This window comes from Musca domestica, unplaced genomic scaffold (genome assembly GCF_030504385.1).
Source record: "Musca domestica strain aabys unplaced genomic scaffold, Musca_domestica.polishedcontigs.V.1.1 60, whole genome shotgun sequence".
Lineage (NCBI taxonomy): Eukaryota > Metazoa > Arthropoda > Insecta > Diptera > Muscidae > Musca > Musca domestica.
In genome coordinates, this window is record NW_026712364.1 from 1965748 (window position 1) to 1981517 (window position 15770).

The 15770-nt window shown below is 37.0% G+C and overlaps 3 protein-coding genes across 4 annotated transcripts; 1 reads left to right on the forward strand and 2 right to left on the reverse strand.

The window, feature by feature from the left end:
- Positions 1-724: 724 nt before the first annotated feature.
- Positions 725-11083, reverse strand: LOC101891057 (serine-rich adhesin for platelets). Of its 2 annotated transcripts, none has more exons than XM_020036834.2 (6): positions 10925-11083; positions 10362-10508; positions 10134-10298; positions 9412-10073; positions 4060-9293; positions 725-1515 (listed from the first exon to the last, which is right to left on the reverse strand). In XM_020036834.2, exons 2-6 carry the CDS (start codon positions 10405-10407, stop codon positions 1377-1379), a joined length of 6246 nt encoding a protein of 2081 aa, XP_019892393.2. In that variant the 5' UTR covers positions 10408-10508; positions 10925-11083; the 3' UTR covers positions 725-1376. The 2 variants fall into 2 exon arrangements, with proteins under 2 accessions (XP_019892393.2, XP_011292640.2); XM_011294338.3 differs by having other exon boundaries at positions 10888-11083.
- A 165-nt stretch (positions 11084-11248) lies between these two features.
- LOC101890885 (la-related protein 7) lies at positions 11249-13462 on the forward strand. Its single transcript, XM_005183810.4, has 2 exons — positions 11249-11856; positions 11920-13462. Exons 1-2 carry the CDS (start codon positions 11454-11456, stop codon positions 13383-13385), a joined length of 1869 nt encoding a protein of 622 aa, XP_005183867.2. The 5' UTR covers positions 11249-11453; the 3' UTR covers positions 13386-13462.
- LOC101890711 (TM2 domain-containing protein almondex) lies at positions 13443-14358 on the reverse strand. Its single transcript, XM_005183809.4, has one exon. The coding sequence runs from the start codon at positions 14245-14247 to the stop codon at positions 13531-13533; it is 717 nt and encodes a 238-aa protein (XP_005183866.2). The 5' UTR covers positions 14248-14358; the 3' UTR covers positions 13443-13530.
- Between the last annotated feature and the right edge of the window lie 1412 nt (positions 14359-15770).

The following is a 15770-nucleotide window of genomic DNA, read 5'->3' on the forward strand; positions in this document are numbered from 1 at the left end:
TCATTTTTCAATATTTGCCGAATAGAATATTGCGATATATTCAGCTCACGGGCCGTTTTTCGGCCACTGCGACGCGGGTCGTGCTACGCTACCAGTATCACAGTAACGAGCAATGGTACGAGACACAAAAGATTTATTCACATTTAAATGTTGGATTGCTCCAACGATATCTACTTCCAGGTTAATTTTGATGACAGCAGACTAAAGTTGGTTGCAGTTCTTTCATCTCACCTTGTATGTTGCCAATATCCGAATCTAGGCCCAGGGCTTTTGGGTCAAATACCCGGGTTCGTCCCCCAAGAAAAAAAAATACATTCCCGGAATCAGGATATAAATACCTACATCTGAAAAAAAAAAACTCAAAAAAATCGCCAGTTTTTACTAAACTAGTGTTGTTTCAAAAATTTCTATGAATTCTCACCCTAACGCCCTTTTTCCATCATCGTCCACAGGTTTGCCAAAAGCATATCATGAAAAGGCAAGCCTTTTTTCTTCTCTATCTCTATATTTTTTAATTTCTAATTCTTATTAGGATAAACAAAATGTACCAATGAGTGCTACGAGTGAAGCACCTGCCGTCTCTAGTATAGCTGCGCATCCTGTAACCTAACCTACGACCACGAAACTAATTGTTCAAGACAACACACGTTACGGTGTGGGTTGATTATTTTTTAAAATTGACTATTTTTTATGTAGTGAACAATTGGAAATAAATATAAACACATTTTAATTTGAATTCCAGTCTACAGGATGGATTTTTATTATAAAAGATTTTATACAATAAATTTACATAGTTATTTTGATAACGATAAAAAGAGACAAAATTTAAGCATAACTAATATCAACGCAATTTTACATTTTGTAAAATCAATTTGATTTTTTGTTTTAAGCGTAAAGTTATAAAAAAACATAACAGTGGGTAGGAGAATTCGATATTTGTGGTGTTGGTTGTAGCAAAATGATTGATGAATAGATATATTTTTTTGTAAAACAAAACGATTGTTGGTCTATAATATTTCAAGCAATTAGTACTCAACAAAGAAATGAAAAGATTTTTGACCATTTGCCATATTAAGGGTATTTCATAAATCTTTAGTTTCGATAAAAAATAATAAAATAATTCGGTTTCCATAACAGAAAACGAAAGCAATTCATTAATAATAATAATTATAGTAAAATAATAACTACAGTAGAATTTATAATTTATGTTATAAAATTTACATATAACTTATGTACTTAGAACTAGAGAGTTTTTTGAATACAGTGTTGCCTCGTTTGAATATTCTTTGTAAAAAAGAAATATTTATTTCGTTTTTAAAAAAACATTGCACCCCATTCAATCTTGATTATGTTTCAGCAATGAATACAAGATCATCCTAAGTGCCATGTAAATGCGACAATATAGACTCTATATCTTCGATTTGAATTTTTTGATTCACATGACATTCTTCTTCATTTGGAGGTGGTTGATTTTGTTTTTCAGGTTTGTTTGCTGTCGTCGTTTTGGTTTTAGCTCTAAAATTGAAAACAAAAATTTTTTTTTAAATATTTTTTTTAATTATTATTTAAAGTATAGTAAATTATTAAAATATTGAAGTTAACATTCGGGGACCAGAAATCAATGGTTTAATAAAAACAAGTTAAAAAGTATCATTCGGTTTTGCCGACAAATGTATACCCTCAGCCAATGTACGATTATTTAAATATATTTTGACTTCTGTTATGATTGTTGACCCTCTATGGAGTAGGCTCCGAAAGAATGGTCCAATATTGTCCATTTCGTATCGGACCGAAATAAATATATAAATATTGCGACGTGCCAGGTTTGGACTATATCGAATACTCCCTTCACTTTTTATGAGATAAGTGATAATTTCTAGAAAATGTTAAAATGTGCGTGAGATACCAGATATAGTCGACCGAAATAGTTAGTTTTCATACATTTGATACAGATAAAAATATTGGTATGGGCAAAATGACTAGAAAATCGAACATTTATATCCAAATTTATGCGAAATCAGAAATTTCAAATTCATATCAGGTTTGTGGTTGAGAAAAGTATTTAGATGTAGCAAATTTATTTTCATACATTTGATACAGATAAAAATATTGGTATGGGCAAAATTACAAGAAAATCGAAAATTTATATCCAAATTTATGCGAAATCAGAAATTTCAAATTCATATCAGGTTTCTGGTTGAGAAAAATATTTAGATGTTGCAAGTTGTAAAGAATCGCTGACTTGTTTCGCAAGTTATGACAAATAAAAGCATTGAAAATTGTGACCCTCTGTGGGTGAGGTACCAGAAGGGGATCGCAGATATATATCATCTTCACAACAAATCTTGTGTTAGCAAAAATGTGTGTATGTGTGAAATTTGCGGAGAATTGGATGCATATTTCGCTTTTGTCGAGCGTTATGTTTTTCAAAAACATGAACCCTATGTGGGGGAAGTACCAGAATAAGAAATCTTTATTAAAAGATCTTGTGTTGATGGAAATATTGAGATCTACTAAATCTGAACGGAATCGGTTGTTAATTTCGCGTTTTATTAGCTTCATAGTTTTCCACTCCTTCTGGTGGACCGATAAATCCCATCTTCAAGCAGATCTTAAGTTATTAGAACTATTGGCATGTTGTGAAATATAAAGAGAACCTGATGCATATTTCGGATTTTATAATCGTTTTGGTTATTCAAAGTTTTGGCCGTTTGTGGGGGAGGTACCAGAAGGAAAGTTCCGATCTCTACCATCTTTATAACAGATCTTGTGTTGATGGAAATATTGTGATATGCCAAGTCTGAATGGAATCGAATGTTAATTTCGCGTTTTATGAGCTTCATGGATATTCAAATGTTGATCATTTCTAGGGGAGGTACCAGAAGACCTTGGGTTAATAAAAATATTGGGATGTATGAAATTTAAGGACAATCGGACTCTTACAACATATTTTATAAGGATTTTTATTATTCAAAATGTTGACTCTTTGTGGGGAGTTACTTAATGGAGTGGACCGATATTGTGCATTTTCGCACTTTAATATAAATTCATAACCATAGAAGATCGACAAAATCATCCTAGATTTTCATGACGAATAGCTTTAATTGAATACAGCTATCGTAAACCCTCAATTAACAAAAGACAAAACTTATACTTTCACAACAAAAATAAAATATATCAATTTTCGCTGCCAGTTCTGGATTGAGTTACAGTGGTCTTGGAGGTGCAAGAACATAGAGGAGCGTACGAAAAAGGCCTCATTGCGCTCTATTCATGTAGTACAGCAATAGGGAAGAACTGGGTCTTAGACCACAAATCGTACACTGGAAGTATAACACATCGCGCTGGAGAATGGTACTCCTCACGGGATTTTCATGCACGAATTTGGGACATACGATAACTAATAGAGATGCTGGGGCTGTTGATGAACCTCCTCCGGCCATCTATACAGACGGCTCCAATATGGATGAAGACACCGGTGGTAGCGTATTATACCCTAACCCAATGGTTAAGCACTCATGTAAGCTTAATGACAATTGCATCGTTTTTCAAACGTAAATTCTTGCAATGAAGAAGGTAGCGGAAATGATAAGAGAACTCTGCAATAGCATAACAGTACCAGTGACGATATATGTCGATAATCAGACGGCTCTTAAAGCTATCAAGTCAAGTGGCATTAGATCGAGAGCCATGGGAATGAACTGGCTAATGACTTAGCTCGAGGTGGTTCACAGACAATTCATCAATCATCATCATCTTCTATCACTTAGTAGGTCTGATCTAAGATTTTAAGATGGTATAACAGTGTTCCTGACTATGTGAAATGAAGAAGAGATAGATACGATTGAACACCTATTTTGCAGATGTCCCATGTTATCCAACAAGAGGGATATGCTATTTGGGTGGGAGATAGAAATTCGAACGTTCTTTCCAGAAATATACTTTAGTGTAGCTGTGAATCCTAAAATCAAACCGTAACTATTTATAGTACTATTTCAATTGTTTTAAAACTTCCCCTTGAAATATGGTTAAACACATATGCACATATTAACAACTTACGCTTCTTCTCGTGTTGCAGCCATCTCGGTTCGTGATATCCCAGCACCACCCTGAATAACCGGTGTTGATGTAGCTCCCGGTGTTGCGGCCGATGTGAAAGCCTTTAAGGAGACAGCAGCAATTTTTGTATTTACCACCGGCGCTGCCGTTTTGTCATCCACACCTTGTGTTACACGTACTTTACGTTTTTTCGGAACTGTACGTATTTTACTTGGTTGCTGTTGTTCTGTTTTCACCGCCGATGTGGGATTTGCCACTGCCGGCGGACATGTAAATAAACAAACACCTTCAGAGATACTCCAGACATGCTGCTCATCATCATCCAATGAAACTACCATTCTATAATTTGACAGGTCATGCCTCTTTACCGGACTTGGAGGTGGCTCATCTGGACCCTGATACGTGCAGTGTATAAAATGTTTGGGATCGCTTTCATTGTATGTGACCATTTCGCAGTCATCTATGGCATCTTCTTCAGATATGGGCTCATTTGTTTCTTCTGGTGTCGGCAGTGGTTTGTTAGTCAACTCATTTTGTATGGATTTAATTGCTGCCTCCTGTTCCACTTTTAATGCTTCGGCATTTTCTAGGCGCAGTACATCGACATTTTCTTGAGGAGTTGCTTTATCCCTGTGTTCGACGACTTCCGCCACCAAATCATTGTGATGGGCTTTTGTTTTTGCAGTGACTTTTGCCGGCTTAAAAGGAATTTTCGGTTTCACATTCAATTTTGGTTGAATTGGTGGTGGCTCTTCCAAAGTGGCTTGTTCTTCTTCTTCTTTAGTTCGCTCGTCCAGTTCTCCATCGCGACGATCGTCTAAATCCATTTTCTTTTTACTGGCCCTCGTTGTGGCTGGCTTCTTTTTGTTTGTTGCACGTGGAGCCTTTGGTTTTGCTGCTGCAGCTTTCGCCGCCTTAGTGGTTTTTGGACTTGCTTTGGTTTTGGCTGTTGTCGACTCTGATGCATTTTTGGCTTTGTTGGTTTTTTTGTTGGGTTTTATTAGACGTGGTGATACTCTTACGTTGGACACGATTGGCGACAACATATTATCCTTCGATTTATTTGCCAATTCTGCCAGCGTTGTTGTTGTGCTGTGGGAATTGATTTTGCCCGGTGATTGGATGGTCTTAAATGCCAACGGTGTTCGCACAATTTTCTTATTCGCCTTGCGTATGGTTTTGGCAACCGGCCGCGCCTCTATCGGCAAACATTTCCTTTGTGAAGTCTTGTTGTTGGCCGACGAAATATTCATTCGGGGGTTTTCCTTATTTTCTGGAGTTCTCGATGTATTCGCATCTTCTAGAGCTGGCGAAAGATCTATTTTGGATTTTCCTTTTGGCTTGTTAGTTTCTGGAGTTTTTGGAAGTTGTTTTTTGGCGGACAAATGTAAAGCGGTGAGAACGTCTATAGAACGTTTTTCATCGGCCGACGCTTGTGGCACCTCAAAACAGGCAGGTTTTTTACCATTGTCGCGCATGGCATGCATTAAACGTGTGGCTGCTAATGCTGCTGATATATTTGGAGCTGTTGTTGCAGTTGACGTTATTTTCTCGTGAGTAGCAACCGTCGAGGCATCTCTCTTCAATTTCTCCTTCATTCGTTCTCTTTTCAATTCAAGTTCCTTAATTTGTCTATTCCGTTTTTCTGCCGATTTCAAAGGTAATGTTACCTTTATGGTTGACGTAGTGGTGGCAGTCACAACCGAAGCCTGTGTGGACGACACAACAGTGGTATTTTCGGTAGGAATATTCTCTTTTATTGGTGTTAACCAACTCCGCACCGGATAACGAACTTCGCCATCGATGTTTACCAATTGTGAGTTCTCATCTTTTTCTGTGACTATCTTTTTCCATTCTTCATCCTCCGTGCTGGATATTTCTGAGAGGTTTTCCAAGTCCAATAGGGTTTGAGTGGTTTTTATCTCAACAACAGTTTTAGATTTTGCAGAGGTATTTGAATCCGACGAAGAAGAGGACGAGGAAGATGACCCGGATGAGGATGAAGATGACGAGGACGATGAGGAAGATGAAGATTCTTCAGCTGCACTTATTTCCGGTAAACCAGAGGCTAGAGTATAATGGGGATCTATTTTAGCTGTTTCCATGCTGTCGACAGCCTCAGTACCGAATGATTTGACCCGCTTTAGAACAATTGGTTCAACCTTTAATGTTTCTACAGGTATTTCAACTTCCACGGCATTGGTGTTTCCTTCATGCTCTTTATTGTCGGGTGTTTTCGGAGATCTTACCTCACCTTCTTCTTCGTCATCTTCTGTTCGATCTGTTTCCTCATTTCGCTCTTGCTGTTGATTCTTTTGTGCCGAATCTCTAAGAATTTTATCAATATTTCTATCAAGATCTTCACTTTCATCCGGCTTGTAATAGGAACCACCACCTGAAGAGTATTCGGTGCCAGTTACACTACGCGGCGTTGCTGCATCTTTTATGCCGAAGGGAGTAAAACGGAATCCCGGAGTTAAAGCACTCAACATTGGTGTATCAAGTTCACTTTTTGTGAGGGAACCGAATAGGAACGAAGTCGAAGCCTGCATATCATCGTGCGGATTTCTATTTTTGCCGGCAGGTGTTTCCAATGACGGCGCAAATATGCCTGGTGTTGGTGGCAAAAAGGTGGATGAGATATTTGAAGCATTTGGATCTTTGTAGGGTGTCTCCAAAAGTAGGGCTATGTTGCATGTCCGTTTTTCCCTCTCCAAAGCCTCATTAATATGTGGTGGTGGAGCAGCTACAGATGGATGCTGCTGATGATGGTGGTGGATGTGTGGAGCATGACCAGAGGGTGCATGAAATACTGACTCACTTGATTTTTCCTGTGGCTGTGAAGAACCCCCTGACTGTCTATTATGTTCTGAATTCGATGGGTGAGATTCTTCGGTATTTACAGGCTTCATTTGTAGAGAGTCTTTAGTTGATTTTGCATTGCATTTCCCTTCTTCGGCTTTGGTTTTGTCTTGAGTCGCACAATCTGCCGCTAAAGCAATAGTTTCAACTTTTTGTGGCGTTGATATTTGTATAACAAATTCTTTGGATTTTTTCTTCGGACAGGCATTATCAACATTTTGACTTTCTCCAGGCACTTGCTTTACAGATTTCACTTGGCCTATGGCATCGTTTTGTGTTGCTTGAGGAAAAGTTTCACTTTCCTGAGACTCGTTTAGACGTTCTTTGGAAATTTCAAGTTCTTCTGCAACTTCGGCCATTTCTTTTTCCTTTCGTTTTATGGCAGCGGGCTTTTTGCGTCTTACCCGTTTCTTTGTGTTGACCTTTTTCACGGGTTTCAAAACGGTCATTTTTGAGTTTAATTCCCTCAAACGTACATCAAGGTCGGTGTTGGATGAATTCTTTATTCTATTCCACTCCTCCATCATATATTTCTTGTATTCCTCAGTACCGGGTGGTGGTATTTTTACTTCATTCTCTTTTTCCGCCTTGTCGACCTGTAGCTCTTCCTCGTTCTGAGATTTGGACAACTGTCGCTTGCAGGAACGCACTGCAACTTTTCTCTGTTGCTTTCGTTTGGGTGTATTCTCAACAGATGCAGTCGAATTGTGAGATTTTGATAAATCCGAAACATTGCTGTTCGGTTTTATTTGTTCAGCAGCAGATTTTGCCGCTGAGCCATATTTGTTAATAACTGTTTGGTTACTACATTCCTCGGCCACAAAAAGCGGTGGTATATGAGTGGTACTCTCATTAACCGAAGAAGAGGAAGAATCATTTGCCGTTGTGCCTTTCAAAATTTCAACATTTTTTATAATGGGTTTTTCAGAATTTGCACATTTTACATCTTCATTGTTTGTTTGTTGTAATGGATGAGCTGGGTTTGCCACTTCATTGCCGGTCTTCGCCAGAGCGTTTCTTTGCATTCGATTGAAAGCTTCCCGTCTGGTTGACAATGGTGTCCCCGACGAAAATTGTGGTCCTCTAGGTGAGAAGGTTAATGTTCTTACATGTGAGGCACGCTTTCGTGGTGTCGAAAGACTCCGATATGCTTTGGTATTTACAATACCACTTGTCGATGGAGTAGCTTTTTCCGATAGACGAGTATCCAAAGATCCTGGAGGTCCTGTGTTGCATGTAAGTATTTCAACGTTCGGCGGCTTCTCCACCGTCTTTTGCTGAACATTTGAGTTTTCTAATTGATTTGACTTTTTAATACTACCAATTATGAGCGAATTACGGGGAAATTGATCGGCTGTAACAACAATTGGTTCTGGCAGTGGAATTTCTATACGTGAGGCATCCATATTACTTATATTGGTTGTTTGCAATTGTTGTGTTACCACTTCATTATTAATCAGGAATGGTAAATTCGCCAAAAGACCATCATTGGTTAGATATAAAGGGAACGTCAATTGACCAGTTGTAGCATCAAAAAATACCTGCTCATCGCCACCTGCAGTTTCGGTTACAACAGCAGTATCGCCGCCGCTAACATTTCCCGTACCCCCACTAGCAGACAACTGATTAATTATACTCTCGGCAGTAATATTACCGATTGATACCTCAGGATGATGTTTCTGAGCACTGTCATTTGAATTTAAGACTATTAATTTTGAAATGGAGAAATTCGGATCGATCAACGATCCAAATGAGTTATTTGCCGTCAAACTAGGGGGATCCTGGGCAGAGCCTCCTAGCGCAGTCATGCTAGAAACATTTGCTGCTGCAACTGCATTTCTTATAATTAAGGGTGTGCGAGGTGGTATTTCTATTGGGCTAACACCAATTGCCTGAGGTAACTGTTGTTGCTGCTGTGATGGAGTATGTCCAATAAGTGTTGACTGCGGTTGTGTTGGTACTAATGGCGGTGGTTCAGTCGATGTATACAATGGTTTATTACAGTCTCCCATAGCTGGTAAACACGCATCTGACGTTGGCGTTCCAATATTACATTGTACTCCAGCTGATTGTAAACTGATTGGCTTATTAGATGCTTCTACGACATCGTGTATGATAGCATCAAAACTTGGGTCTTTTTCAGTTGCTTCTAGTATATTTTTGATCATTTGATCAAGTAATTGACTAGAGCTTATTGTTGGGTCCTCTTGAGTACAACCTTGGTTATTTGTTTGTGATGTTTGATCTTCTGATGCTTTAACTTCCAAGTTTGATAAAGGTAATTTTGTTGCAGAACTATTCAGTGCTTGATTGATATTTTCTACCAATTTCTGTTGGAATTCAGGATTGTCAAGAATGGCCTGAGAGATTTCCTGAAAAAAATAGAAACGTTTTTTATTAAAAATAAATTTAGACCGCATAATATGTACAATATATCCCAAATGAATATTAGAGAAGTTTGAAAAAGCAAATTGATTCTTCTTAACTCACCGGTAATATTGGAGTACGTATTTTTTCCGTATCCTGGGACTTGTTACGTGGCGTGGATTCTTTGGCTGGTTTTTCACCATTAAATAACTCTTTTTCATTTTCATAAGCACAATCCTGATCACATTCTCCATTTTCAGTATCGCCTTCTGTTACAGATGTAGCATCTGTACTTGAATTAGACCATTCGTCGTCGTCGTCATCTTCATCTTCTTGACTTTTAAAATCAACTTGTCTACCTATTGCACAAGGTGACAAACGGTAACCATGTCGCATTCTATGCCTCTGCAGAGCTTTTGCGCTTAAAAAACAATATGGTTCAAGAATGCGTCGTTTCTTGGACCAATGACTTGTGCGGCACGATGGTGAAACCTTTGTTTTAGTATCACCAGATATATCATTATAGGAATGATTGAGATCATGTGGACGTTTACGTTTTTTACCATTACCATTATTCTCCTTATCGGAATTAATACTATTGCCGGTTTGTTTGGCAGAACCAGCCGATGTTTGTAAATTGGGCGAAACACTTGTAGTTGAAGTACTTTCCGCTTTGTTATCAACTTCCACTGTACGATCCAATAGAAACGACACCTTTTCCGATAGCTTCAAGCGGTGAAATTCAAAGCGTACATCATTGCCTAGTTTAGGAATTTCTTGATCAACTAAAAAAGAATCGAAAATATATGACGTGATAAGTCAGCAACTGTACTTTGGTCACTTACCTTTCCGAGATATTTTAACATATTCACATATAATTTCTGCTAGCTCTGGGAAAAATGAATGTGTCTGCAGACCATGCTTAAATGCCGAGAATTCTTGCTTTAAATATGGTGATGTTTTGCAAAATATGTGAGTTGCTCTTTTCAGGTTTTGTGATTTCAAATAATCTAGAAAAGAAATCGAAAGATTAACATTTATACTTTTTAATAAAAAAAATTGACCAAACTTACCCAAAACGAGACGCGCAATATCGCTGCTTAATACAACAGTTTCCATATTGCTTGCTACAGGATAAAACTGAGACCAAAATTTGTTTTTCAAACTCCTGGTTTATGTGGTAAATCTATTTGAATTGTACATTGGAACTGTTTCAAATCCTTAGGATAGAACAAAGAAAAATAATTTAATATTTTAAAAAGAATACATCACAGGGCACTGATAAAGATAGGATAAACACCTGGCATTCATATAATAAAAACAAATAAAAAGGTGTACCAGTTGTTTATATTGCTTGAAAAAGATATGAGTAGAAGCATAAGAATTCATATTTTCCAATAATTAAATGTTCACTATAATATGTTCATGTCGACACAAGACTTCCCACAATATTTGTTTTTCGGAGACAGGGATTCCTTTCACTATTATTAACAAAAAAGCATCTACTTTAAATAATGTTTTGCTTAATGCACTTTTTCTGCTTTATTTAATGTTTACCACGATATCTTAATAATTAGTTAGCAATATATCACATCTCACTTTTTGTTTGTTTCCAATAACAATATAAAATAATTACTTTTTTCCTTGCAACTATACAATTTTTTTTTGCAAAATGATCGGCGTCCTTTCTGCTAGCGTCTCTTTTCTTTATTCGATGCTGCTTCTTTTTTGCTACACAGTGACAGATGTCAAGTTCTGACAGTTGCTGCGCATAGCAATAGGCTAAACACAATAAAAGATTGTGACGTCCCCATGTATAGACAGTTAATTAGATATCGATGTTAATAACGATTTCGAAAATTAAAATGTTTTAATATATTTTTTTATTCAACAATTAAAGCTATGTCAATGAAACACTATTAAAAGTTCAATTTATTTTCCATTAATTTTTTTTGCCCAAGCGTATGATGTACGGCCTATCAAAATGCGCGCCAAAAAAACAATGAACGCCGTTGGAAATTGTGTTTGTTCGTTTTTACTTGTAAACAAACGCCAAACGTTTTTCGACTCGTTTGTGTTTGACATCTCGAACTTCTCAATTAATTGACGATTTTCTTGCAAAAAAAGCCGGTAATTTACAGAAAGAGCTCAACACCTGTAAAATTATGGGCACCAAAAGTAAAAGGAGTCGAAAAGCCAAAGAGGACATTAGCTCTCAAGAGGATTCTGTGAAGGATCAATCGAGTGTAACCATTGATACAAATGGCTCGGACTCAACAGATGAGGAGTCTTCGTCGGCGGCAGAACCGGAAAAGAAGAAACTTGGTCGTAAACGTAAAAAACATAGTTCCAACGTCCTTAATGTGGAATCAATAGAAACTGCAGAGGCCGACACTGTTACAACCGTTAAAGAAAATAGTAATAATGTGGAAACGGGAAACAACAAAAGTTATCGCAAACGTAAAAAGCATTACTTCAATGCCATACGAGCACAAATGGAGTTTTATTTTGGTGATGCAAATCTTAGCAAGGATCGTTTTCTCAAGCAATTAATTGAGAAGGATCCATGTAAGTACAAACCTGTTTTTTAACACTTCAATTCTGATTGATAAATTGTATTTTTCCTCCTAGTTGTTCCATTGGACACATTTCTAACATTCAACAAGATGAAAGCTTTAACCAGCCGCGTGGAAGACATTGCAAAATCCCTAAGCAATTCCCAACTATTAGAGCTAGATGAAGGTCAACAAAAAGTAAGACGAAAAACTCCATTGGTGGAAAATCGCAATGTTGATGAAAAAACATTGTACGTTGAAGCACTACCCTCTACAGCCGATCATGAGTGGGTTCGACAAATCTTCGAAAGATTTGGGAAAGTTGAATACATATCTCTTCCAAAATATGCCAAATCGCATAGAATTAAAGAATTTGGTTTTGTAGAATTCGAAAAGGAAGACAGTCTTAAAAAGGCTTTACAGGCATTTAAAGAATTCAATGGGGTATTACAAATGGATGAAAAAGATCCCTCTGAATTGATTAGTGTTAAATCTTATCTCAAAGAACAGTCAGGAGAAGAGTTGGGCGAGGAACACCCAAAAGACGAAAATAGAAAAAGAAATAAAGCCGAAGGACAGTCAGACGATGCTGAGCCTAAAGCAAAAAAGCTGAAAACGGATTCACAAGACGAGGATCAAGAAGAAGATCAGGGAACCGAAACTGAAGCAACAACGTCTCTTTCTGAGTCTGAAACAAAGGATGAAGATACATCAAAGAAACCCGATGAAAACGGCGACGAAGATAAAGAATCGAAAAAGAAGAAACGTCGAAAACGTAAAAAGAAATCAAAATCTGAAGAAAAACTTAAACGAAAGGCTGAACTAAATACCGATGTTTCCTATTACGAGCTTAAAATCCTACCCAAAAAAGATTGGAAACGTTTGCGCAATAAATATCTAAATTTGCAAAGGGAAAAGGTTGCGGAATTAAAGAGAAAGGCATGGCGTGAGCAACAAGAAATCAAGCAACAAAACAAGGACAATGTTAAGGATGAAAACAGTTCACAAATTCCAAATAAAACTCAGAAGAAAAAATCGAAAGAATCCAAACACAAACTACAAAAAATGAACATGAATTTCTATGGGGCTGCAGCAGAGGAAGAACCGCCCGCAAAAATTCTAGCGACAGATAAGGCACAGCAAAATCCTGCTCTGGAACGTGCACCACTCTTTGGCTATGAACCTGGACTCATAGTGGAAATGTCATTCCTGGAACCCTGTGTAAATATCAAGGAGTACAAAGCTGATATGCGTCAATACCCTTCTGTTAAATATATTGACATAAAGGAGGGCGCCATGAAGGCATATCTTAGATTAGAAACGGCACAATTGGCTAAAGAATTTGTGCAGAAAATCAGCTGTGCTGAATACCAGTGTCAAATTTTATCCGGAGAAACAGAATCTGCTTATTGGCAAAAAATTGAAAAGGACCGCGAACAAAAATTGAACAAACAAGTCAAGGTGCCACAGAAACGTGGCAGAGAGAAAGTCAAGAAGTTAATAAGTAAACATATACGTTTCGGTGACGACGATGATAACTGAGGTACATAGATACCCATAACGTGTACCTATTGTAACAAAATATTAAATAAAAAGAACTTTGTTCGTTAAAGATAAAATTCGGTTTTTTATTTTTATTAGTATTAACAGTTTTACTTATAGACTATCTGTATTTATAACTAACTCTTTATATATACAACGAACCATCTGCCGGACCTAAGTAGTGCAATGATATTAGTACGACATCTATTATCGTCCACACCCCTAGACCACCGAAACTAAAGAGTTTACCAATACCCTCCTGCCAGTGGCCCAAATAGAATCGATCTGCCCCAAAGCCACCTAATGTTAGACTTATTATCACCGCTGTACTCCAACGATAGCCCTGTGTCCAATTACATTTAACGTTTCGCGTAAACGAACGATTTCCCAAACAAAAGACATCACTGTGCACTGTACAGTTGGTCTTATAGAATTGACCATTAACTGAGTTGCAATTGCTTTTTAGATCGCAGCTCTGTTGCCACTTTTCCGTTTGGTAGCAATAACGACAATTCATTTGATGCCAAAACCATCGACTACCTTGGCACTCCACCTGATGTAGTGCTGTACAGTTGACATACAGTTCCTGGCCGTAATGACATGTGTAGTTGTACATACATTTTATACAGGGATGCAGCAGTTCGCTGCAATTGAGATGAGCTTTGTTCTGACACTGAGCCAGTTGTTGAGATGTATCATTAATATTCCGAATCACGTAGGGAGCAACTTCATTGTTGTTGGCACTTGTTAAGCTGCTGGTGCTACTTTTATCATCGGTATGAATTTGTCTTATTCCACTGAGCACAAATATCCATATAAGCATAATAGCATTTCGACGATCTATGACGATGCACCGGGACATTTTCTTTGTAATTTTGTTTAATTTCTTAAAATTAAAAATGTTCAAGAGGTTGTGTTGTTTATTGGAAGAAAAGTCATAATTGTTTACAGTTTGAGTCAAGGCAAATGTATTAGGTAGTCGCATCAATGCAGCACCACGATATTCAAAATATGTTGTAAGTTGCAAAAATGATAAAAAAAAAACTTTTTGAAAATAACACACATAATTCAACCAAATTCACGCGTTAGACTAGGCAAATAAGAATGCGATTTTTGTCTTAAATTTAAATATTGTGAGAATTGTGTCAAAAACCTCTTTTTATATTTGTTAAGGTGAGAGTACATAAGCAGCTTGGCATCATGGTTAGTCGTATTAATGTCAACTTTTAAAGGGAATACGGCGGCAGAATTTGAGTGCGGCTCTGGCATCCCTTTATGATATGTCAAAAAATATGCCATGCGAAGACTTAAAGCTGCTTATGTACCCACACCTTTATTAATTCATCAATCTATCCTACCTTGTAATATTTACCATGGTATTCTTCAATTTTTTTTAAACATTTTTCCAAAAATAAGTAGATTTTTATATGTTTCCTTATTCGACATCAATCGGAGGTTTCTCTCATGGAACAATTACAGAAGGTAAAACAAAGCTACCCCCTTAATACATGTTTTTCTTTGGGTGCACTTATTCTGTCAAAACATTTACACATTTTAGTTGTGTTCCAGTACTTTTTTAGTAGTAAAACTAGCAGAAGAGAGAACAGTACGAAATGCCATTCTCATTTAGGTGTTCTCAAAAAATAAGGGAACGGAAAATTAGCAGAAATGTGCTAAAATGTCAACATTCAAAATTCCAAAAGAAAACAGTCTAAATCGGACTAGTGAAACCTTACTGAAATGGACGCCAAAATTTAAAAATGAGTATTGAAAATAAATTAAAATTAATAATTATTTTTGAATGGTGTTTATTTAGAAATGGTTGGAGGCGCCGGTTAAATTAATGTTAAGTCTGCAAGAAGACTTAATGCTACAAGTTAGGAAGACAGCCAACCTAAAAAATAAAAAGAAAATGTTCGCAGTAATAAGCAAACGACTTTGATTCTAAGCTTAATTTCCAATTTACCTTTTACTAATTTTGCACTGTTTTCCAATACGTTTTCTTCGTCTGATTCCTCATTCAGCCAATCCTCTTTACTGCTGGAATCATCCAAAAGTGAATACATCAGTTGCTCCATATTTTCTCTTTTTGTTTTTTGCACGACAAATATTAGTTATTCTTTATTTTTTAAGTTAATCTTTTTTCTTTACATTTGTTGTTACGCGCGAACATTGAAATGTATTAATACATTTTTCAACCTTGTTAGCCCTGCCAATTAAATGTCAAATTTACAATTTGCACATTTCTGCTCGGCCAAATTCATGTAGCTAAAACAAGCAGAAATGTGCACCACTCAGCGCCATTTTATTCTCGAGAGAGCTGCAAGTTTTGCTAGTTTTTGGAGTACGGGAACGCGTTGTAGTAGAATTAGCACTAATTAGTAC